General features: G+C 45.4%; 2 protein-coding genes across 2 annotated transcripts in view; both read left to right on the top strand.

Annotated features, from left to right (window-relative positions):
• The window catches only part of PPM1D (protein phosphatase, Mg2+/Mn2+ dependent 1D), a 37,362-nt gene extending 21,181 nt beyond the window's left edge, over nucleotides 1-16,181 (top strand). The window contains 1 exon segment of the mRNA XM_032216435.1: nucleotides 14,535-16,181. Coding sequence (XP_032072326.1) covers nucleotides 14,535-15,104 — 570 coding nt within the window. The 3' untranslated portion in view covers nucleotides 15,105-16,181.
• A 1,525-nt stretch (nucleotides 16,182-17,706) lies between these two features.
• Nucleotides 17,707-26,362, top strand: part of BCAS3 (BCAS3 microtubule associated cell migration factor) — a 448,094-nt gene continuing 439,438 nt past the window's right edge. Inside the window, 1 exon segment of the mRNA XM_032216614.1 lies at nucleotides 17,707-18,031. The gene's annotated coding sequence lies outside the window, so the exon portion shown is untranslated.

Here is a 26,362-nt window from a genome sequence, read left to right as displayed (position 1 = left end):
TTTTTTCTTTCATGGCTCAAGGCCTGAGAGTGTCAGGTTTCCGAAAGACACCCTCATCGATTCATGAGTCTCGAGCCAAGTTTCAAAAGAAAACCAGTCATTTATTAGGAGCACATTTTGGCAACACCTTGTTGCAGTCAGATCTGAGACTCATTTGAATTATAGCTGAACTTTACCTCTGTTCTTTCCCTCTCCTCAGTCTGTGTCATACATCACATTCCCCAATGAGGTGCACCCCTCCGAAGCCTGCTGCAGTAATCTGAGATCCGACTCTAGCTGAAAGTATGCATGGAATGCGCTCCCCCCCCCTAGAATGGCAACTTTAGGAGTTGACAAGAGAGCTTTTAAGATGATATTAAAATGGGCATTTCCCCCCCAGGTTTTATGGATTTAAGTGCATTTTGAAATATAAAAAAACCTCCCCCAGTTCTATGTACAACTATTCTTCTTCTTGTGCCATATCTGTCATCGGCCATTGGCGATCATGTTGCCGATCCTATTTTTATCAACAGCCGCATGAAAAAAGTCCCGTCCCTCAAATTTTGAAGCTATGTTGTTGTTCTTCTGCCTGGACCTCATTTGCCTTCGATCTTTCCCTGGAGGATTAAGTGACAGATGCCCTATTTTTCCGGGTGTCGTATCACAAGTGCGAAATATTCTTAAACTTCGTTTTTTGATGGTTTTGATTGATTTCACTTGACTTCCCCAGGCGGGTTATCACTTCCTCATTTGATTTTGTTAAACCCAGCTTATATGTATCAGCTGCCTGTAAAAACCACATTTCAAAATGATTCTAGTGTCTTCAGATGGCTTTCAGCCAGAGACCAAATCTCTACTCCAGGGGTGTCAAATTCAAGGCCCTAATTAAACCATGTCTCGAGCCAAGCGTTAAAAAATCCAGTTCTTTTTTAGGAGCAACATGCCGGCAGGTACCCAAGTGAAGGCAGCTGTGACCCCCATGTAATTTTCGACCCAACTATGACCCTGTTTCCCCCCCCTCCCCCCAGGGTGTGTCATAACACATTATCCAATGGAGCACTTTCCTCGGCTGTAGAGATCATGCCCCTCTGGCTGCTGCGGGTAACCTTGGAGACAGCCTTGAGAAAGATATACATGGAATGTGCTTCTGTTGTGGTCGTGCTGCATCGTCAGTTCCCCATCCCCTTGCCTATGGCAACTCGAGAGCAGGCCAGGAATGCTTTGTGAGTTGACAGCGGGTTGATTAAATCCGGACCATGGGGCCGGGCTGGAAATATTAAAGGACCGACCTGCGGTGCTTATGCCAGCCAAAACGGGCCATGTATGGGGCCCCCGCAACTTGCTTTGGATTATAGGTACCGTATTTTCGGAGTATAAGACACACCTTCCCTGCCCAAAAGTGGGTGAAAATCTGGGTGCATCTGATACACTGAATACAGCATTTTTGGCCTCCCAAATCCCCCCCCTTGGCAAAAATGGAGGTGCAGAGGGTTGGGAGGCTTGCAAAGTGAACCTGTGGGGCTGGAGGGCAAAGAAAGGCAACAAAAACGGGCTGTTCCCCCCCCCCATCCCCAGGAGCACTCTACAAGCCTCCCAAAGCCTCTGCATGCCTTTTTTTTTTTTTTTTTGCAAAAAACGGCCTGTTTTTGCGATAAATGGGCTGTTTTCCTCCTTGTTTTGACCCCCCCAGCCCCTAGGAGCACTCTACAAGCCTCCCAAACACTGCATTTGCCCCCCCCCCCTATTTTTTTGCAAAAAACAGGTGTGCAGAGGTTTGGGAGGCCTGCAGAGTGCAAAACCCTTTTAAAAAAAAAATACCTCTTCAAAATCATGGTGTGTCTTATACTCCGGTGCGTCTTATAGACTGAAAAATACGGTAGTTGTTGACCTACAAGCCAGTTGGGACCAGAGTTCTGTTGCTGAGACAGGAAATTGTTAGTGAACGCTGATTTGACGAGGGGTTTTTTTTTGCCATGGTCGTTAAGCGGACCTTTGCAGTTGTTAAATGAATCGTGCATGGGGGAGGGTTTAAGCGAATCCGGCTTCCCCCACTGATTTGGCTTGTCAGAAGCCGGCTTGGGAAGGAGGCAGATGGAATGTAACTCCGGGAAGCTGCAATCTTTGTTAACACGCGCCAAGTGTCTTAATTTCGACCACGGGACCATGGGGATGTTGCAACGGCTATAAGTGCGAGGACGGGTTGCCCATCACTTTTTTAAAGTGCCTTTGTAAGTTTGAATGCTAAAAAAATGGCTCAGTGGAGGAATTGGGTATGAAAAGAAGGACTAGGGGAGACATGATAGCAGTCTTCCAATATCAGGGGTTGCACAAAGAAGAGGGAGTCAAGCTATTCTCCAAGGCACCTGAGGGCAGGACAAGAAGCAATGGGTGGAAACTCAAAGAGAGAAGCAACTGAGAACTGAGGAGAAATTTCCTGACAGTCAGAACAATGAATCATGGAACAGAAGTTGCCTCCAGAAGTTGTGACTGTCCCAACACTGGAAGTTTAAGAAGATGTTAGATAGCCATTTGTCTGAAACGGTAAAGGGTTCCTGCCTAGGCAGGGGGTGGACTAGAAGACCTCCAAGGTCCCTTCCAACTCTGCTATTGTATTGTAAAAGAAAGAGTGCAGAGAAGAGCAGAAAGAGGATTAGGGGACTGGAGGCTCAAACATATGAAGAACGGTTTGCAGGAACTGGGCATGTCTAGTTTAATAGAAAGAAAGACCAGGGGAGACAGGATAGCAATCTTCCAATATCTCAGGGGTTGCCCCAAAGAAGAGGGAGTCAAACTATTCTCCAAAGCACCTGAAGGCAGGACAAGAAGCAATGTGGAAACTAATCAAGGAGATAAGCACTTAGAACTGAGGAGAAATTTCCTGTCAGTTAGAACAATTAACCAGTGGAACAACCTGCCTCCAGAAGTTTTTAAGAAGAGATTGCACAACCATTTGTCTGCAATATTATAGTGCCCGAACCTATGGCACGTGTGCCACAGGTGGCACACGGAACCATTTGTTAGGGCACGTGAGGTGTTGCTCTGTCAGCTCCAGCGCGCATGCGCGTGCTGGTGGTGCTGACTTTGGCCTTCTTTTAAGGCCATTTTTCGCCCTCTGGAGGCTTCCTTGAATGCCCCGGAGCACAAACAACTGCCTACGGGCAAACTGGAAGTTCAGGAACAAACTTCTGGTTTGCTCGTAGGGCCGTTATTCGCCCTCTGGAGCCTTTAGGAGGCTTCCCTAAGGCTTCGGAGGTCGAAAATCGGCCCTATGATCAAACCGGAAGACACTTCTGGTTTGGCCATAGGACCTGTTTTTTCGCGCTCCGGGAGGGGAAGCCTCCGGAGGGCCTCAGAGGGGTGGGGGAGGCTGTTTCGCCCTCCCCAGACTCCTAGAAAGCCTCTGGAGCCTGGGGAGGGTGAAAACCGTGAGCCAAAAGTGGGGGGGGGGGGGTCGTGGACATAGCATGGGTGTGGGAACTCTTTTTTTACATAGAAGTTTTATTCCTTTTTCATAGCATAGAATCACAGTATATATTACATAGTCATATCATAGAGCCGAGGGGGCGCAGTGGTTAGGGTGCAGTACTGCAGGCCACTTTAGCTGACTGTGATCTGCAGCTCAGCGGTTCAAATCTCACCGGCTCCAGGTCGACTCAGCCTTCCATCCTTCCGAGGTGGGTGAAATGAGGACCCGGACTGTGGGGGCAAGTTGCTGACTCAATTTGCTAAAAAATTGTAAACCGCTTAGAGAGGGCTGAAAGCCCATGAAGCGGTATATAAGTCTAATAAATAAAAAAAAATGTTGTATTATTAAGTAATTACATCAATTCATCTTACCATCAACTACCAAAGAAAGAAAAAAAGAAAAACACAGTTATTAGGCTCTTCTGCTCTCCATACCCATATTATACCTTATCCGACACTTTCTCCCCTCTTACCACCTTTCTACATTTTCTCCCCTTCATTTTTATCTATTACTTCCTTTTCCTTTCTCTTCATTCACTCCTCATTATAAACCTCATCTTCCCCCTTAACACTCTCTACTATCCTCTATGTCCTATCTTTCCTCTCACTGCTTCCCACTCTTCTATATTCGTCTTCCCTCCATCATTTTCTACTCTACTTCCCTTCCTTTCTCCTTCTCTCTCCCTTACCACTCCTCCTTATACACCTCATCTTCCCCCCTCACCTTTCTCCCATCTCTCTCTTCCTATCTTTTCTCTCCACTGCTTCCCACTCTTCCTCTAATTCACTTGGTGCATTTCAGCTTCTGAGCAAATTCCCTTTTGTTTGATGGTATTTATAATTCCATTTCAATACATAAACAAGAAAAATAGCAGTATACATGTACAATCATCCAACACCCCTCCTCCAACTTAGTAAGCTCACTCCCTCCCACCCTCCCCCAACTTTCCCCCACCCTGACTTCCCAGAACCAATACAAGGTATAATCTTTAACAAAAACAGTTTAAAATATACTTAAAGAGAAAGTAGAGAGTTAATAACATCTTTGAATTGAGCTTAGCTCCTCCTTGCTAGGCTAACTATAAACAATTTGTATCATTTCTGATCTTAATCATAAGCTATCTGAAATTTCCTAGACCCATATTTATTTGAATATAGTCAATCCATTTTCCCAGTCTCGTTATATCTCGTTTGAATTATCCTTGAGATATGCAAATATTTTAGCCATCTCTGCTAAGTTTGTGATTTTCAATGTCCATTCTTGGATAATAGACAAATCTCCTTCTTCCAGTATTGCGCCACCAACAATCTAGCTGAAGTTATCAAATGCAAAGTCAAGTTAATCTTTGTGCACGACCTACCTATGCCCCCCCCATTTTGGCACATGATTGGAAAACGGTTAGCCATCACTGTTATAGGATTTCCTGCTTGAGCAGGAGGGGTTGGACTAGAAGACCTCCAAGGGCCCTTCCAACTCTGTTATTCTATCTTTGTGGCTCAGTGGCCTAGCTTGAGGGGGTGGTGGAAGAGGGGAACCCGGGTCGTGTGAGTAGTGGGTTGTTGCCAGTGGGGGGGTTTCAAATTTTTTTAGAACCTTTTCTGTAGGTGTGGCCTGTTTTGTGGGAGTGACTTGGTGGTCATGTGACGGTGGGAGTAGCTTGGTAGTTATGTGACTCAGTGGGAGTGGCTTGGCAGTTATGTGACCGGGTGGGAGTAGCTTGGCAGTCGTATGACTCTGTAGGAGTGGCCAAGTCGATGTCACTGAATTCTTTGCCCCAAAGAATGACCTACAAAAAGAAGATATAAAAAAGGGAAATTTATTATTTGTGCACTTACTACTTAAATAAGAATAAAATAAGTACACAAAACAATAAAACAGCTACTTACAGAGGAAATATGGCTGTCCTTGCCGGTCTTCTATATACTGACCACCTTACACACACTTCCAGCCCCTCTGCTTTTCCCTCTTCCTAGATTCACTCAGACGTCTTTAAAACTCACAGCCTGTGCACAGCACACACTTCCAGCCTCTCTCCTCTTCCCTCTTCCTGGATTCACTCGGACATCTTTAAAACTCACAGCCTGTGCACGCACACACTTCAAGCCTCTGCTCTTCCCTTCCTGGATTCACTCAAGACGTCTTTAAAACTCACAGCCTGTGCACAGCACACACATCCAGCCTCTCTGCCTCTTCCCTCTTCCTGGATTCATTCAGACGTTTTTAAAACTCACAGCCTGTGCACAGCACACACTCTTCCAGCCCCTCTGCCTTTTCCCTCTTCCTGGATTCATTGAGACGTTTTTAAAACTCACAGCCTGTGCACAGCACACACTTCCAGCCTCTCTGCCTGCGTGGCACGACAAAACCGTGCTCGACTAAAGCGCGCCGATTAAAGCGCGTCGCTGACGTCATCAACAGGGCGACAACAGCGAGCGCGGAGAAAGAAGGGCGCTTTAAATAGCGCTTTGAAAGCAAGCCGATTCAAGTTAAGGTAAGGGTTAGGTTTAGGGTTAGGTTAAGGGTTAGGGTTAGGTTTAGGATTAGGTTTAGGGGGGTTAGGTTTAGGTTTAGGGGTTAATTTTAGGTTTAGCGTTTACAGCGTGCTTTTTTCTCAGCGCTGTTGTCGCGCTGTGATGACGTCAGCTACGCGGTTTCGTCGAGCGCCCTTTAGTCGAACGCGGTTTTGTGGTGGAACCTTCTGCCTCTTCCCTCTTCCTGGATTCACTCAGATGTCTTTAAAACTCACAGCCTGTGCACAGCACACACTTCCAGCCCCTCTGCCTCTTCCCTCTTCCTGGATTCACTCAGATGTCTTTAAAACTCACAGCCTGTGCACAGCACACACTTCCAGCCCCTCTGCCTCTTCCCTCTTCCTGGATTCACTCAGATGTTTTTAAAAGTCACAGCCTGTGCACAGCACACACTTCCAGCCCCTCTGCCTCTTCCCTCTTCCTGGATTCACTCAGATGTTTTTAAAACTCACAGCCTGTGCACAGCACACACTTCCAGCCCCTCTGCCTCTTCCCTCTTCCTGGATTCACTCAGATGTTTTTAAAACTCACAGCCTGTGCACAGCACACACTTCCAGCCCCTCTGCCTCTTCCCTCTTCCTGGATTCACTCAGATGTCTTTAAAACTCACAGCCTGTGCACAGCACACACTTCCAGCCCCCTGCCTCTTCCCTCTTCCTGGATTCACTCAGATGTCTTTAAAACTCACAGCCTGTGCACAGCACACACTTCCAGCCCCTCTGCCTCTTCCCTCTTCCTGGATTCACTCAGATGTTTTTAAGACTCACAGCCTGTGCACAGCACACACTTCCAGCCCCTCTGCCTCTTCCCTCTTCCTGGATTCACTCAGATGTTTTAAAACTCACAGCCTGTGTACAGCACACACTTCCAGCCCCTCTGCCTCTTCCCTCTTCCTGGATTCACTCAGATGTTTTAAAACTCACAGCCTGTGTACAGCATACACTTCCAGCTGCTCTGCCTCTTCCCTCTTACTGGATTCATTCAGACGTTTTTAAGAGTCACAGCCCGTACACACACACACACACACTTCCAGCCCCTCTGCCTCTTCCCTCTTCCTGGATTCACTCAGATGTTTTTAAGACTCACAGCCTGTGCACAGCACACACTTCCAGCCCCTCTGCCTCTTCCCTCTTCCTGGATTCACTCAGATGTTTTTAAAAGTCACAGCCTGTGCACAGACACACTTAGAGTCTCTGCCTCTTCCCGGATTCACTCAGACGTCTTTAAAACTCACAATCTGCATAACAGCGGTGCAGCATGGGCCATCATTGGGGACTCAAGGGCTGCCCCTGCGGCTGCATTCTGAGCCAGCTGTAGTTTCCGAGGGCAGCCCCACGTAGAGTGCATTGCAGTAGTCCAAGTGAGAGATGGCCAGGGTTTGCCAAAGTACTGGAATGTCGATCATAGGATCATGCAAATGCTGCAATCGTCGTAACCGTGAGGACTGTTTGTCAGTCCCTGTTTTCACTGCTGTTGTAGCTTTGGATGGTGGCTAAACGAGTTGTCGTAAGTTGAGGACTATTTGTAGAGGGAGTGCTAGCTTGTGCCAGATGAGTCCCCATACAAGGGCAAAAATCAGTTGTGTGCTGCCTCCTAGTGGTGAGAAATGAATACAACAACTTACAATATATTTTTAAATCTTGTGTAAGATTAATCACAGGGACGCGGTGGCTCAGTGGCTAAGACGCTGAGCTTATCGATCAGAAAGGCCGGCAGTTCGGAGGTTCGAACTCCTAGCGCCGCGTAATGGAGTGAGCTCCCGTTACTTGTCCCAGCTTCTGCCCACCTAGCAGCTCGAAAGCACGTAAAAAATGCAAGTAGAAAAATAGGGTCCATCTTTGATGGGAAGGTAACAGCATTCCGTGCGCCTTCGGCGTTGAGTCATACCAGCCACATGACCACGGAGACGTTTTCGGGCAGCGCTGGCTCTTCGGCTTTGAAACGGAGATGAGCACCGCCCCCTAGAGTCGGGAACAAGTGGCACATATGTGTGAGGGGAACCTTTACCTTTAAGATTAGCCTTCTGTTTGCAGTTTGGCTTAATAGCATGAGTTTATCTTCAAGGGAAGTTAATATAAGGTTTGCAAAGGGGCTGAGGAAGTGGCCTCCAACCTTTGGGGCACCAGGGACTGGTTCCATGGAGTTTTTTTTTGGGGGGGGGGTTGTGGACCCCCGTGGCACGACAAAACCGCGCTCGACTAAGCCGTGCCCAATTAAACCGCGTCGCTGATGTCATCAACAGGGCGACAACAGCGAGCGCGGAGAAAGAAGGGCGTTTTAAATAGCGCTTTGAAAGCAAGCCGATTCAACTTAAGGTAAGGGTTAGCTTTAGGGTTAGCTTTAGGGTTAGCTTTAGGGTTAGGTTTAGGGTTAGGTTAAGGGTTAGGGTTAGGTTGAGGGTTAGGTTAAGGGTTAGGATTAGGTTTAGGGTTAGGTTAAGGGTTAGGATTAGGTTTAGGGTTAGGTTAAGGGTTAGGTTTAGGGTTAGGTTTAGGTTAAGGGTTAGGTTTAGGGTTAGGTTTAGGATTAGGTTTAGGGGTTAGGTTTTAGGTTTAGGGGTTAATTTTAGGTTTAGCATTTACAGGGTGCTTCTGTCTCCGCGCTGTTGTCACCCTGTTGATGACGTCAGCTATGCGGTTTAGTCGAGCACGGTTTAGTCGAACGCGGTTTTGTGGTGGAACCATGGACCCCTGGGCTAAGAGGTATATATACACCATGTTTCCCTGAAAACAAGACTGGGTCGTACATTAATTTTTCTTTCAAAAGTCTCATTAGGAGCTTATTTTCCAGTTGGATTTTATTTTGGCAGAAACACGGTAGGTAGTCCTTGACTTATGACTAGTCACATAATGACTGTTCCAAGTTACAACAAATCTCTGCAGAATTACAGGTAGTCCTCGAGTTACGACCGCAGCAGAGGGCAAAATTTACGTTGTGTGTTGTTTCACTTTTATGACCATTGCAGCATCCCCTTGGTCACATGATCAAAATTGAGACGGTTGGCAACTGACTCATATTTATGACGGTTGCAGTGTAACGTGATTCCCCCCTTTTCTGACTTTCTGACAAGCAAAATCAACGGGCCAGCCAGATTCGCTTAACAACCTTGTTACTAACTTAACAACTGCAGTGATTCCACTTAAACCACCGTGGCAAGAAAGATGAAGCACATCTCACTCCAAAAAATGTCTCATTAACAGAAATTTTGGGCTCAATTGTAGACGTAAGTCGAGGACTACCTGTATAAAAATGAGGCAGAGCCCACTTAAAAACTGGCTCACTTATCAATGGAAACTTTGTGGTCGTAAGTCGAGGACTACCCGTATAAAAATGAGGCAGAAGCCCACTTAAAAACTGGCTCACTTATCAGTGGAAACTTTGTGGTCGTAAGTCGAGGACTACCCGTGAAGGGACTTAACGGTAGCTCTTGCAAAAGGGTCAAGGTGGCATTGCCATGCGGTGGGTATCCTCTTAGTAACTCGGTGCCCTCTGTCTTGCAGAAAACGTGTCTGAGTAGACGGAGAGGCATTGGGGTGCCAAGCCGGGGCAGCAGGAGGAGGTGGGCACTCGCATCAGTCAGAGTAATGACCCGGGGGCAAAAGAGATGCTTTTGACAAAGAAAGAGGCAAATAAATGGAATAGATCCTCAGTTGGAGTCCCTTTCTGTGAGTTTCTTTTGGGTGGGGGCTGTTCTGACCCAGGCTGCCTTAAAAAGCAAGAGGCGGAGTTTTGGTCCCAGCAAAACCCCTTTTACCTGACTGTGAATTCCTTTCATTCACAGTCCGCAAGGCTTGGCAAAGAGTCTTTCCGAGGAATGTTTATCCACACGCACCTTATCTCGCTTGGAGAGCTGCCGGATAACTAGTTTCCTAATGCAGGGCAAGACAAAACTTGGCACAGAGTCTCTTATAGCCACAAACAGAACTTTCCTCTCTTGAAACGACCGAAGGAACGAATTGTTTCCGGCAAAAGCCCCCTCCCATTCGCTCCTCTTTTGTTTCCTATGGGAGGGGCCAATCACCTCCAAGGTGTGGCTTTACTCCCACGTGGACCCTCCTTTCGTAGTTGTTCTCGTCTTCTGGCAGCTCTGCGCATGCGCACACTGGGAACAGGCTCCAGCTGTTCCTCTGCCTCGCTGCTGTCTAGCTCCCTCTCTGCCTCTGACGCAGAGCCCTCGTCTGAGCCTTCCTCAATCCCCAGGACTGTCCCAGGTTCCTCCCCAGCCTCCTCACTGTCCAACTCTGCGGCCAGCTCTGCTAGCCACCGGCGAGCCACAACAGTTTGGTGACCGTTCAAACTTACAACAGTGGTTTGCGCCCGTTTTTCACACTTACGACCATCCCCGTGGATCAAAATTTAGACCCTTGGCAACCAACACATCTTTATCACAGTTGCAGTGTTCCCAGGTTATGTGATCCCCTTTTACGACCTTCTGACAAGCAAAGGCAAGCGGGGAGCCCGATTTGGTTAACAACCATGTTACTAATGTAACAACTGCAGGGGTTCGCTTAACAACCATAGCAAATAGGATCACGAAATGCAGCCAAAGACTTAACAAATATCTCACTTAACAACAGAAATTTTGGGCTCAATTGTGGTCATAAGTCGAGGACTGACTGTACACACTTTAAACCCCAAAAATGCACTGAAGCAGAAGCTTGTCCTCCCCAAGGATAAAATGCCCAGACATAAACTGAGCAATGTGCTCTATGCAGTACATACAGTTAAGTGAGACGTGTACAGATTTGTACATTGGAGAAACAAAACAGCCACTTCACAAACACATGGGCGAAAAGCCCGCACGACAAAAGCCCGCACGACAAAAGGGCGCCGACAAAAGTGTGTCGCTAAAACTGCGACGTCATCAACGCGTCGACAACAGCGCGTCAACAGAAGGGTGATTTAAGTTAAGGTAAGGGTTATGTTTAGGGTTAGGGTTACGTTTATCCACACGAACCTTATCTAGCAATAGCAATAGCAGTTAGACTTACATACCGCTTCATAGGGCTTTCAGCCCTCTCTAAGCGGTTTACAGAGTCAGCATATTGCCCCCAACAACAATCCGGGTCCTCATTTCACCCACCTCGGAAGGATGGAAGGCTGAGTCAACCTTGAGCCGGTGAGATTTGAACCGCCGAACTGCAGCTAACAGTCAGCTGAAGTGGCCTGCAGTACTGCACCCTAACCACTGCGCCACCTCGGCTCTTCTAAATAATAGGTAAATAATAAATAATAGACAAACCTCCGAGTGCCCTCAATAATTCTCGGAGAGCGTGCTAACGACCAGATGACTGCAAGGAATTATAAATCCTTCCATCCTCCACCGTTCAGTCAGAACCGAAGGAGCTTCTTGGACGAGAAGAGAAATGTCTTCAAGAAACTCCAGTTGCCTTTTGAAAAAAAAAAAAGCATCTTTGGTATAAGTACTGAGAGTTGAGACTGGAATGGTGGGTGGTGGTGGAAGGATAGGTCCTGACCTAATGATGGTGGGATGAAGGGACTATATTTCTTTGCAGTCCTCTGGTTGTTAGTCCTCTTTCTGGGAGTTCTTGAGACCACCTGGTTGTTTATCTTTGGCGGGGTGGCAGAGAGGGGTTTTTGTTCTGGCCGAGGCTTCCCAAAAGTATGAAGCAAACTCCTTGTCCCAACCAAAAAACCCTTTTATTAATTGACTGCGAATTCTGCTCATTCACATCCAGCAAAGTCTTTCAAAGGAGGATTCACAGTCACAGACCTTCTCTGGCTTGGAGAGCTGCCAGGCCGATCTCTGCAGAACTTGGCAAGGAGGTCCGGAGAGTCACGAACCAATTAAGCGAGCTCATTGTCTCCTGCAAACTCCACTCCCCTTTCGCTCCTCTTTTATTTCCTCTGGGAGGGGCCATTCACCGTCCACCTGTGGCCTTACTCCCTAGTTGACCCTGTTCTTTAGCTGTTCCTTCGTCTGACAGCTCTGGGCATGTGCACACCGGGAACAGGCTCCAGCTGTTCTTCTGCCTCACTGATGTCTGCCTCTGAAGGCAGCTGATAACTGTCAGACGGCCCTAGCCCCCTCTCTGTCTCACACAGGCCCTCATCCGAGCCTTCCTCAGACTCTAGGACTGGCCCATCTGTCCTCCCCAACCTCCTCACTCCCCGAATCTGCTGCCAGCTCCGAATTGGGCCCCTCCACCCAGCAGTGTCCACCAGGAGCCCATTCCTGCATGGCGGATGATGGCATTGAAGACGGCAACGAAACTTTTAGGGGGACATGGAATTTCTTGCACCAGCCAGAGGTGGACAGTGTAGGTCCTTGACTTACGGACATTTGTTGAGCGACTAGTGGAAGTTACAGTGGCATTGGGAAAAAAAAATGACTTACAACCGGTCCTCTCGCCCAGATGACTGTTGCAGCACCTCCACCCAAAATCTGGGTGGTTGGCGACCCAAATCTATGACCGTTGTCACAGCCTCCCAAAGTCATGTGATCAGCATTTGGGACTTTCCCAGCTGTTTCCCCAGCAAGTCCACTCACGGGATTTGCTTACCACCGCATGGTTCCTCTCAAGAACCCGTATGGCAGAATAATTGGTGGTCCTCGATTTACAACAGTTGGCTTAGTGACTCTTTCGAAGTTACAATATCACTGGAAAAGTGACCTTATGACCATTCTTCTTTTTTAAAAAAAAAGCATTTTTACTACCTATTTATTAGCCCTAACTGTGACTCTGTGAGGCTCCTGCTTGTTGCATGGGGCGTTTTGTGTGTTGTCCAGCTGCTTCTGCATTGTGTGAGAGCCAGTTGTGTAGGAGTCAGTTGTGTGACTTTTGTGTTATTTTTGTGTTAAGTGTGATAGTTGGTTATGGAGCTCTCTGTGAGGCTCCTTCTTGTTACATGGGGCGTTTTGTGTGTTGTCCAGATGCTTCTGCATTGTGTGAGAGCCAGTTGTGTAGGAGTCAGTTGTGTGACTTTGTGTTATTTTTGTGTTAAGTGTGATAGTTGGTTATGGAGCTCTCTGTGATCTTGTGAGGCTCCTGCTTGGGCATGGGGGCATTTTGTGTGATGTCCGGCTGCTTCTGCATTGTGTGGTAGTCAGTTGTGTAGGAGTCAGTTGTATAGCTTTTGTGTTCTTTTTGTGTTAAGTGTGATGGTTGGTTATGACTCCCTCTTCTTTGGGGCAACCCCAGAGATATCGGAACACAGCTATCATGTCTCCCTGGTCCTTCTTTCATTAAATGAGACATACCCAATTCTTGCAACTCTCCTTCATATGTTTTAGCCTCCAGTCCCCTAATAATCTTTGTTTAGGGTTCTGGGTGGTTTTCTTACAGGCATTTCATGACATCATAGCTGCAGAATGGAGAGAGCCACAATTTGGACAAGGTATTCTGGCATGGGAAGCACCCTGCCCCAGAATTTATGCCACCCATCCACAGCTCCTCCGACAGTTGTTTTTAGCCAGGATACATATCAGCTTGTCTGATGCTTTGGAGACTAGGCTGAATAGCATTTTTTTGTCCTGATTGTTAAGTGAATCACTGCAGTTGCTAAGTGAATCACACAGCTGGTAAGGGAATCCTGCTTTCCCCACTGACTTGCTTGTCGGAAGCTCACTTTACAACAGATGTTTCAGGCTCAATTATGGTCATACGTCAAGGACTAGCAGTAGAAGAGATAGAATAGAATAACAGAGTCGGAAGGGACGTTGGAGGTCTTCTAGCCCAACCCCCTGCTCAGCATATATGTTAGGCAGGCTTCCTGTTGGGAGAGCGAGTACGAGCAGAGATGCATTGTGAGAGTTGTGTTGGAGAACACACAAATCGGCATACAGAGACACTGCAGTTTAAATAGGCTTTTACTTTCGTGGAAATAGAGGTATCAGAGTCCACCAAACAGTCCAAGTCATACACAGATAAGTCAGTAAGTCATCAACGTCTTTCAGTTAAGGGATAATCCAAATAACATAGTCCAGTATCATATAATCAGTTCGGTACTCAAAGTTTGCTAGCAGTTGCAAAACTTACAATAGCTCATGGCACTTTCTAACAGCCAGCTTCCAAAACACTCAGATCAGATCAGCCCAGCATCTAAGGAACAGAAAGCTAACAGTCATTCTGGCTCCCTCTTATGGCCGATTGAGGAAAAACAGCAACCAATCACATTTTACAGTATGATTTAAAGAAACAGGTACAACATTGTTACATGATTTATATACTGCCAACCCAACCGTTAGATTATATTCCTAACATTTTTTGACAAATGGTTGCCCAATCTTTCTTTAAAACCTCCAGTGTTGGAGCACCCACAACTTCTGGAGGCAAGTTTTTCTGGCGATTATTTGTTCTAACTGTCAGGAAATTTCTCCTTAGTTCTAGGTTGCTTCTCTCCTTGATTGGTTTCCACCCATTGCTTCTTGTCCTGCCTTCAGGTGCCTTGGAGAATAGCTTGACTCCCTCTTCTCTGCGGCAGCCCCTGAGATATTGTAACACTGCTCTCATGTCCCTTTTTTTCCCACGAAACTGAAAAGGAATCTTTGAAATTGAAAATGCATTTTTATTATTATTATTTTTAAATCCCACCAGGTCGTAGAAGATGACTTGTGGCCCCGGTTGAGTTCCTCGGAAGGCCTCCCTTTATTCTCCTGCAGCAGTGCTGTTGTGTCGGGCAGATTTCCGGAACAAGTTGAGGAGCTGACGAAGGACCATGACGGTTTGGGAGCCGCTTGTTCGAGAGAGGCGGTGTCGTCGGGCGAGAAGGGTGGCAAGGCACTCGGGCTGCGGGCGCACGACTCGTTCGGTCGAAACCCACCGGGGACTTTGTCTCCCTCCAACGCCAGGAGTGCGGGTCCGGACCCCAAATCCTTGAAGGCCTCCCCGAGCGATGCGTCCAAAGTCCAGGAAGAAGAGAGGACTCCATCGTTGGCCAATTTCAAAAGGACATTGGAAGAATCCAACTCGGGGCCAGTGGTGAAGAAACCGAGGCGCGTCCTGACCCGAAATGTTGGCGGGCAGCCCGAAAGCCTCTCTTCCACCCCACAGCATAAAATCACCAACAGGCTGGCCATGCGCCGAAGTGTACGAGGACAGAAAAAATTGGGGGGGATAGATAACCCTTTATTCCACCAAACTAGGAAAGCTTTGTGTGTTTGCTGAATCTTCTCCGTCTCGTCCAGAAATCCAACCCAACTTGGAGATTTGCAGGGAATTTGAAGCTGCAGTTCCATTCTCTGCTCCCTTTATTGAGAGAGAGAGAGAGAGAGAGAAAATCATCATTATTTTTTAATGTCGAAGAAGGCGGGTTAATTTAAACAGCTTTATCCCAACCTTCTGACTCCCCTCCCTCCCCCCCAATTGTCATATAACTGTGAATTTTGTAGGCATCCTTAGAAGGATAAAGAGGTTGGTGTAAAAAAAAATATATATATATACGTAAATTGATATTCCTTCATACAACTCATAGTTTCCTTCCCTGGGTACACTTGCATTGATTGTTACAACAAAGGTAAAATAACAACACAATATAAAATTTGCGTTGGGAAGCTGTTTTATTTTTTATTTTTAAAATATAGTTTGGAGTGCGGGGGGGGGAGTTAATTTAGTACAAATTAACGGATTTGTATAGCCTTCCTGTGACGACCTCACAACTTTTTAACAAAAGTAAATTATTAAAAACAGAATGGAAGATACGTATTTTCGTAGTACTTAATAATGTTTTGCCTGGAATGCGCTCTATTAGAGAATATAATAGTAGGTCTATTTTCTTCCTTTTTATTAACTTTTAGATTTTCTCTATTCAGAATGAAATGTACGCTGAAAAGATGTTGAGCCTTTATAAACAGCTATATGCTGGGTTCTTGTGTTTTAATTAATTAATTAAAATACTATGCAGTACTTTAGGTCTGGCTGTATTTGCATTTGGTTTTTCATTGTTTGTTTGTTTGTTAAGATGAAGGGCCAGTATTTTAGCTAAAAAAAAGAGAAGTTTTTTCTCCATCAATTCTTGGACTCCCAATTCCTGGGGGCTGCTTTTCGAAGTTCTCTTGGTGATATACTTGGAATTATGATACATTCCTTTGTGGACGCATGAGATATTTTACTATTCTAACCATTGATGGCGCACTTAAGGGTGGCCACCAGAGGTTTTCTTTTTTTTAAGTTATTGGGTTAGTTTTCTAGTTTGCATATGTTGTCATTGTATACCTACAATAAAATAAAATTGCTAAAAACCTGTCCGGTGCTTTCTGGTTTTTAAAAACTATTTTTAAACATAGCTACACATCTCAGGTTTTCCCATAACTTGTTTTTTTGAAAGAAATTATTTCTGTAATGTACGGAAAAAGGAAAACCCTTCAACACAACAATAAAGCTAGAAGAAAAAATCACTCTCTCCTTCCCTCTCTCCCTCTCATCTATCTCCCCATCCATCATTCATCCCTGTATAGCTGTCTCCATATCTATTATCTGTCAGTCTGTCTCCCTCTCTCTCATCATTTTCTGTAAGCCGCCCGGAGTCCTTCGGGATTGGGCGGCCTATAAATTTATTAATTACTAATACTAATCTACATATCCATCCATCCATCCATCCATCCATCCATCCATCCATCCATCCATCCATCCATCCATCATCTCGGTTCACAACTGAGACATACCACAATTGAGCTCAGAATTATGATGCTAAGTGGGGGAAAAAACTGTTAAGTGTGTTTTGCCCCATTTAACGACTTTTCTTGCCACGTTTGTTAAGTGAATCACTGCAATTGTTAAATTAGTAACATGGCCGTTAAGTGAATCTGGCTTCCCCATTGACTTTGCTCATCAAAATGTGACAAGATCATCACATGATTCCGGGATACTGGAACTGTCATAAATGTGAGTCAATTGTCAAGTCTCCGAATGTCAATCACATGATCCCCGAGCATGCTGCAATGGTCATAAGTGTGAAAAATGGTCATAAGCCACTTTTTTTCAGTGCCGTAATTTCAGCCACTAAATAAACCATCATAAGTGGAGGACTACCTGTGTATACTAGCCTTTGTTTTCTTCTTTTGACAAAAGATTCACTCTAGAATAGGCCATGTAGCATCTATTTCCTTTTTATCAGAATTATAACTTAACAAATGTAGTCATTCACTTAACAACAGCAGCGAAAAAGGTCGTCAGATGGGACGAAGCTCACTTAACAACCCTTGCTTAACAGAAATGTTGGGCTCTGGTGGTTGTGAGATAAGGACTACCTGTACAGGTGCAAAATATTGCATAATTCAATATTCCTTTTATTTTGTCTCTAATGCTAGGACAGGAATTCTGGGAGTTGAAGTCCACAGGTTGTTACAGGGGCCTAATTGCCCACCCGTTTTAGACTTAACTGGTTCTTTAATTCAGCATCTTAATCACTAGACCAAATGAGTATTTTGTGAATTAACAGCCCTTAATTTTGTTAATTAAGAGCCCTTAATTTTATGAAAATTAAGACTTTTTCACAAGTCTATATCCTGGTTTTAAATAAGCCTACATTGTCAGACATCGATTTGTCCCTCTACCCTTTTCTATCTCTACATGTCCCGAAAAGTGCCTTACTGTTTACGTCATTGCGTCAGCCGCCGCATGACGTCACACGCTAGTCATCAGTTTGCTCCTTCCCAAGCGGTAAACAACCTTTCGTCACTGGTGGGTGTGGCTTACGCATATCCGACAACCCCGAATCCCATTGGTTCTTTCCACACCGGCTACATTACACGTCGAGCACCTCCTCCTCCTTTGAGCCCCGGATGTAAACAACTCCCCCCCCCAACTTTCTCCCCAGGTGGGAGCGTCGAAAGCATCCCAAACGTCCAAGCTTTCTCAACCTAGCTTAGTTGCGGCGATTGGGCAAGAAGGGAAACGTCGGTTAGAGAAGCGGGAGAGGGACAGCCACCCCCAGCAGTGTTGCCAACCGCCCTGCTTGCCTGCGGATTGGATCCGACAGCCGTACACGCCCGCCTCCCCTGGCCGACCATTGGCTGTCAGGGCGGCGGCCGGTGAGAGGGTCCTAAATATTGGTAAGGGAGGGGGAGAAAACGAGGCTGTTCAACGGCAAGCAGGTAAGACGGAGGGGGGGGGCAGGGGGAGGAAGCGCGAGCGGTGGGTGGGGCTTGTTAGGGAGGGGGGGAGGGGAAGCCAGGCTGGCAGGGAAGGTGGGGGGAGGGTCGCGCGCGCGTTTGTGAGGGAGCCAATTTGACGTGTGGGGGGAAGTCGGGGGCCACGTGGGAAAAAGGGGGTGCCTGAGGCGGCGTCAGTAGGGGGAACATCAGCCCCCGCCGAGATTTCCTTCTCCTTCCACGCCCCCCTTTTCTCCCCCCCCCTCACTCACGGCAGCCCTGCGAGGTAGGCCGGCCTCAAGAGGCAGCGAATGATCCCGAAGCCCATCGTGCTGAGCCTGTGGAGTTGCCGGATATGAAGCAACGGGCCGTCCTTTGGCTCCGAACCGTGGTTTTCCACAGCCTGGGTGGTTGAGCTGAGGCAATTTTTCATGCTCCCCTCATGGCTGTGGCAATTAAAAGCCCCCCCCCCCCGAAATTTTGTGTGTCTGTGTACCCACACACACACACACACACACACACACACCAATACATAATATACACATACACATATAATAGGTATGTATGTGTGTGTATGTATATAGATATATGTATGTATGTATGTATAGATACGTGTGTGTATATTATGTGTGTATATATACATGTGTGTGTATATGTGTGTGTGCATACATATATATATATCTGCTGGTCTTGTTGTATTGTAAGATCTTACACGGGAAAAGACCCAAATACAACAAGACCAGCATACCTACACCCTTGAAAATCTACAAAACATATCTATCTATCTATCTATCTATCTATCTATCTATCTATCTATCTATCTATCTATCTATCCACTCATTCTCTCTCATATCTATCACTATCACTCTGTCTGTCTGTCTGTCTGTCTGTCTATCTATCTATCTATCTATCTATCTATCTATCTATCTATCCACTCATTCTCTCTCTCTCATATCTATCACTATCACTCTATCTGTCTGTCTGTCTGTCTATCTATCTATCTATCTATCCACTCATTCTCTCTCTCTCATATCTATCACTATCACTCTATATCTATCTATCTATCTATCTATCTATCTATCTATCTATCTATCTATCTATCTATCTATCTATCTATCCACTCATTCCCTCTCATATCTATCTATCTATCTATCTATCTATCTATCTATCTATCTATCTATCTATCTATCTATCTATCTATCTATCTATCTATCTATCTATCTATCTAAAGTTTTATCTAATTTAAACAAATGTAAATTAATAATTGACAATAATTGATAATCTCCTGCTTGAGCAGCGGGTTGGACTAGAAACTTTTGGTGGTCCGCAGAAAAATTATCTGCATTTTTTATATTGCACTAAATGAGGGGTCTTCAAACTATGCCCCTTGGACGCATACGTACAATGAACATTTGTGTTGCTGCAGAGAGTCTCCCACTTTGGGGTTTTTTTGTGTGGGTCAGAAGGGGGCAAAAATTCCGACTTGGGGTCTGCTTCAGCCTCCTGGTGAGGGGCTTTGGGCGAAGGCTGGAGGGAAGCATCGCTGGTGGCCAGGAGCTGGAGGGCCTTGTTCCAGTGAGGCTGCATCATGGCCTGGAACTGGCTGACCTTCTCAGGACCATAAGCCTCCAGGTGCCGGTACCTGGCCTTGCACTCCCACTGCTTGGAAAGCCTATGCTGGTAGTCCTCAATGAGGTGCTTCTGCTGAGCCTATGCTGGTAGTCCTCAGTGAGGTACTTTTGCTGAGCCTCCTCCTCGGTCATTCCAACTTTCTCCTGGTGGCTGCTTAGCTCCAGCAACTGCTTCCTGTTGGGCTGTAAGGAGCAGGACGGGCTGGCGAGGAGTGGCTGGGAGGGGAGGGGCGAGTTGAGGCCTGCGAGGTGCCCCTTGACGTGAGTGACATCAGTTGACTATGCCAGCCCAGTCACATGACCATCTAGCTACACCCACCCACCTGGTCATTAGGCAGATCATATTAGTGGTCTGCGGGATTTAAAATTATGAATTTAGTGGTCCCTGAGGTCCAAAGGGTTGGGGACCCCTGGACTAGAAGACCTCCAAAGTCCCTTTCAACTATTACTCAACTATTATTATTTCAACTATTATTCTGTTTTGTATTTTTTTATCAGTTATTAAAATTATCACAGGACAACACTGGGCAGCCTGATACTGGGGTTGTCGCAGGCTTCCTTTTTTCCAGTTTAGGAAGAAATTCTTGTTTTTCTTCACGCTGTGGTATTTTTATGATGTGTATGTCTATATAGGTAACCCTTGACTTATGACCACAATTGCGCCTGATTGTTCTGTTGCTAAGCAAGACCGTTGTTGAGCAAGTTTTGCCCCGTTTTACAATCTTTCTTTACACAGTCATTAAGTGGATCATTACAGTTAAGTTAGTAATCATGGTTGTTAAGCAAATCTCGATTCCCTATTGACTTTAGTTCTCGGAAGCTTGGAAAAGGTGATCACATCTGGAAGACTTCAACAGTCCATAAATATGAGCCAGTTACCAAGCATCTGAATTTTGATCACGTGACCATGGAAATGTTGTAAGTGTGGAAAACTTGCATGAGTCACTTTTTTCAGTGCTGTTATAATGTTTAAAACGGTCACTAAACAAATGATTGTAAGTCAAGGACTACCTGTATATTGAATTTACCTAGAATTGTTACAGGAGTCTGATTAGAAAATGCACATAAACTATAGATGACAACAAGGGACTAAGATGTGATATGGTTAGTTTATTTACAGTTTAGCATGATATTGTAAAATCAGTCAGCTATCGGTGATTGATCAATCGTGCCGAAGCATGTTGTATAAAGGTACCGTATAGTAGAATCAAACAAGTAATTCTATGGTTTTGGGGTTCTTGGTGTTTTCTGAGCTTGATGGTTTTCTTGCAGAAGTTTCATTACTAGGTAACATCATCAGGGCTATAACATAAGAGCAAATTCCACTCTCTTTTAGCACTGCTGAGGTTACTCAGAGGTGAGTTGCTACCAGTTTGCACCGGTTCGGGTGAACCAGTAGTGGTATGTTGGCCTGGGCCGCAGAACCGGCAGCGACCCAGGCTGGCCACATCTCCGAACCGGTTCCCCAATTGCCACTGCTGTTGCCGGCATGTTTTTTCATCCTTTTTAAATGTTCTGCGCATGTGCAGAACTATTTACAGGCAACTGTGCATGCGCCCAAAGAGCATGCAAAGCAAACTGGCAGTAACGCCGGCAACCCGCCCCTGATGTTACCTAGTTGGGTAATAAAATGCTGCTGGAAAATAACCCAGCTCAGAGAACAATAAAGACCCCACAGTTCAACTCTGAGCTACAAATATTATTTTCCATTAATATTACGCTTTGGTGTAATGTATGAGACCAGAGATTGGTTTTTGTGTAGGATAGAGACAAGGATTAATTGAAAGGGCTATTACATGTAATATATATGTTTGAATAAGGAGTGATTGAGGAGACTGTTTTTTTATGTTGAGAATGAGTGTAATGATCTCTGTACATCACTTGATAATATAAAAAATAAAATAACATGACTGAATATTAAAATTAGTATATTCAAATTAACCAGGAATATGACTTGGAATATAGAATGTATTTGCACAACCTTTCTAACCATGGATAATTTAACGAAGGTCTAGGCAAATGAACCAATTTTGAAGTTTGCAAAATACATTGAACTGTAAACTAAGCCATGACATTTTAGGTAAAAGCCAGTTGGTTAGTTTGAGGTTCATTATCTCATGCAAACCCAGCTACTGTGTCCTGCAAACTCTAAAAGGCCACTATTTTGATTTACTTTAATCAGATCAATGAATAACAAAATGACTATTCTTCCTCAATGCCATCTTTTCCCTCCACAATTGCAATACCCACGAGACACCAAATGTATTGGAATGGTATATGCTGCCAAGCAGCCTGATTGATGTGTGAATCTGGCTAATTATTTCGTAAGCTACGACTGAGCAAACAGGTCCTGTGTTGACATACTTGGCTAGGGGTAACTGAACTCAGTTTGTCTGGATTTACCATGTTAACGATACCCTAACCACATGAGTAATTTGTGGGTCAGTGTGCTCTGAGAACACAGCCATCGGTGGACATTGACCATTGATAACTAATGGTGTGGTTTTGGCACGCTGCACTCTTAACCGCTTTTTTAATTACTACTTGAGTGGCTACGTTTTTTATTTATATCAGGCCAGCAGAATAAGAAGCTGATACCTTTTGCCTTCATTTATTGATCAATCCAAACAATGATTTAGGCAACACTTGTCAGTTAACCTATTATAGTAGCGGCCCCCAACCTTTTGGGCACCAGGGACCGGTTCTGTGGAGAGAAGCTTTCAGTGGACCGGATGGGCCATAGTTTTGTGTGCTACTTGCATCCCACAGGTGGGGCTTTGCATGGCCCAGTTTCTGGCATTCTGCGGCCTGGTGTTGGTCTACGGCCCATGATTTGGGGACCGCTGTGTTATAGTATTAGGAAAGAATGGGGTTGAAAGATCATCTGTCCCACCTTTTGTAGTGTATTTTAATTCTACAGTGTGGATAATAATAATGTCAATGGGTTTTATCTACTAATTTTAACAGCAAATGGTAGTGAAAAAGCAAAAATGTAAGAGTTGAAGGAACATCTACAAGAACATTTGAGTGGTAGAGGGAGAGGGGAAGTAGGGTAGAGAGGGATGATGGAGGGAAGATAGAAAGTTGGAAGGTGGTGGAAGAAAGAGGTGTATGGAGAATGGAAGAGGTATTGGGCTTTTATTTCTGGGGCATTGTTGACAAGAGGAATTGATGCAATTATTGTTTAATACTGTATGGTGTATACATGTGAGTGTATGAAAATGAAAATAAAATATACTAAAAAAAAATACAAGAACATTTGATAGGGTGGGGAGTCAGAGAGAGATACTACTAGAGGTGCTCTTGAGATAAGGAGGATAGAGACACTGGAAGTGTCTGAAAATAGGGGTTCTTAAAAAAAAACAAAAAAAATCCTTTCTCTCTCTGTATGCGACAAATTCTGCTTTTTCTTTTAATACCTAGCTGCTCTTGGAGTTTGAGATAGAACAGCAGGGGCTGGAGTAGAAAGGAGACAACCATATGTATATAGTTCTTGACTTAACATGGTTTGTTTAGTGACCATTTGAAGTTACAACGGCACTGAAAAAGTGACATGATCGTTTTCCACATTTATGACTGTTGCAGCTTCACCATGGTACATGATCAAAGTTCAGACGCTTTTGGCAGCTGACTTATACTTATGACAGTTTGCCGTGTTCTGGGGTCATGAAATCACCTTTTGTGATTTTCTAACAAGCAAAGACAATGGGGAAGCCAGATTCATGTAACAACTGTTACTAATTTAACAAATGCAGTGTTCTCCATAGTGAGGGGAGGAGTATCCAGGATGGGTTGACCTTATCTTCTCGTTGATTGGACTGAGTCAGGTAAGCTCTTGGTATACGCCCCTGGTCCACTAGGCACCGCCCAGTTATCGGACTCAGTCCCTCAACTGAACGGTTTGCAATCCTGGATCTTCGATAATTTGGAAGAATTTTAAAGAAAGGAAAAGGAATCATTGTCTTTTTACAGCAGCAGCCGCAGGCGAGTTGGACAGCTCCCTGAGCTGCAAAAGGTCTCCAAAAACCCCCTTGGGGGGCGGCACGCTGCCCAGGCCTCTGAGTGAGACAAGTATCACTCAGAAAAGGAAATCTGCTGGGCAAGCAGGAGACAAAGGGCACAAGCCTTCCAAAGGCAAGCCGTGCTGCGGAGGCTACAGCGGCGCTGGAGCACTCCCCCGCTCCCCAGTATCTTAGATACTCCTCCCCTCACTATGGAGAAAGGGCGTTGGTACTTACCTGAGACGCCTCTTCTCATAGTGGGGGAGGAGTATCCAGACCCCACATGATAATATAACATGTGTTATGATGGATGTTGCACTAATATGTTTAAGTTATAACCCAATAAAAAGTTTAAAACCATAACAAAGGTCTGGAGTGGATGGCACAACGGGTCGGATAGAGTTCTTCGCCGATAACTGGGCGGTGCCTGGTGGACCAGGGGCGTTTACCAAGAGCTTATCTGACTCAGTCCAAGGTCAACCCATCCTGGATACTCCTCCCCCCACCATGAGAAGAGGCGTATCAGGTAAGTACCAACGTCCTATTCACTTAACAACCATGGCAGGACAGCTCATAAAATGGGGCAAAACTCACTTAACAACTGCTTTCATTTACCAACAGAAATGTTTGTGACCGTATGTAGAGGAATGCCTGTATACATTTGAGTTTATAATTGACACAGTTCTGCCAGTTTCAGATTTTGGAGTTATCAAAACATACTGTGGCCCCCTGCTGACCAGGTATGTCTATGCGCCTGAAGGATTCTTTAGAACTCATTTGTGGGCTTGTTTAAAGGACAGTTGTTAGAAGACTGAAAATAATAATAAAATAATAACTTTTGATCTTAGGAAACAATTACCTTGCTTTTCTTGGAGGGCATATATTAAACATGGCAAGGGAGGAAGGAATAGTTGAGAATCAGTCAATGTAGAATGTACTTGAGAGACTGCCTGCTGCCAATTACCTCCCACAGACCCATTAGATCTCACAGGGTTGGCCTCCTCCGGGTGCCATCTACCAGCCAGTGCCACCTGGCTATTACCCGGGGGGGGGGGAGGGGGAGAACCTTCTCTGTGGCAGCTCCGGCCCTCTGGAATGAACTCCCCGCAGGGATTCGGACCCTCACCTCTCTCCAGGCCTTCCGAAAAAGCCGTCAAAACCTGGCTTTGCCGCAGGCCTGGGGGTGATGAGTTCCCTCCCCTCTCGACATGTATGGTTGTGCGACTGTTGTCTACTTTTATTATTTGTATTTTGTCTTTTCATGTTCCCCTTTGTCCCCCTTGAATTGTTCGCCGCCCTGAGTCCTCCCGGAGAAGGGCGGCATACAAATAATAAAATACAATACAATACAATACAAGAATAAATCTTACAAACCATTCTGGGGCTTATTGATATACAGTATCTGCTACTTATTACACTTTCCCCAGTGTCCTTCTCTCTTGGGCAACCTTTTTACATTCATAAAATGAATACAGGCTTTCTGCTAAGTAGCAAATCTAAGCTGTAAACCATATTTTTTTTAAAAAACACAGCGACTAGTTGTACCTTTAGATCACCTTTGGCAGGAATGGGATTGGGTAGCGCATCCATCCTTGCTGCACTGATCATGGTGTCCTCCTGGATTGACTACTTCAGGATTTGGAGTGGGCATCACTATTGTGCTGGTTTCTCTTCCTTCCTCCATGGCAGGTTCCAGTTGTGCAATTTCAGGTTGTGCACCAGTTGCACCTGTTCCTGGACTAGGAGGCTCTGCTTTCAGTCATACACACCCCTTAATCACTCACCTCCCAAATGGATTACTGTAAGGTGCGCTACAAGGGGCTGCTCTTGAAGAGCACCGAGAAGTTGCCACTGATGCAAAATGTGTTGGCATTATATGTGTTCCTTGACCAGTGGCAGTTACAACTCTACCCTGTGGACTGAATTGGTTGTCCAGATTCAATTGAAGATGCTGGTTATGACCCATGGAGCCCCTACATAGCATGGGGGTGGGTTACTTGAGGAACTGCCTCTTGTTGGTTACATCTCCCATCCATACATTAACCATCTCATCACGGCCGAAAGGGTCCCTGTCTACTAAGGAGTTTCATCGGGCAAAGGGCTCAGGAGGGAAAGCCTTGTCTGCATGGCACCGCTCTCTGGAAACAGGCCACCCTCCACCACAATAGAGCCCAAAATTTCCATTGTTAAGTTAAGACAGTTGTTAAGTGAGTTTCTCCCCATCTGTGACCTTTCTTGCCATAGTTGTTAAGGGAATCACTGCATCTGTTAAGCTAGTAACGCGGTTGTTAAGTGAATCTGGCTTCCCCGTTGACTTGGCTTGTCAGAAGGGTGGGTCATGCAATCCTGGGACACAGTAAGTGTCATAAATGCACTGCCAAGCATCCAAATTTTGATTATGCGACCATGGGATGCTGCAATGGCTGTAAGTGTGGAAAACGGCACTTTTTGCCACTGATGGTAAACAATCGTTGTAGCTCAAGAACTATCTGTATATCATCCCCTGAGGAAGACCCACACCCCATACCTGGCAGCCCTAGAAGCTCAACCTCGACCCTATTGTACTTTCAAAAGACTTTTGCTTCTGACCTTAGGGATCCCGAGAAGTTTAAGGAATGTGTGAAATAGCTCTATTTGTTTGTAGGATATTGATTGCACTGTCACGTATTTTATGGATAATTGTTTTAATTCCCTTGACTTAT

Source organism: Thamnophis elegans, chromosome 4 (assembly GCF_009769535.1).
Source record: "Thamnophis elegans isolate rThaEle1 chromosome 4, rThaEle1.pri, whole genome shotgun sequence".
Taxonomy (NCBI): Eukaryota; Metazoa; Chordata; class Lepidosauria; order Squamata; family Colubridae; genus Thamnophis; species Thamnophis elegans.
This window is presented reverse-complemented; position numbering and strand designations above follow the sequence as displayed.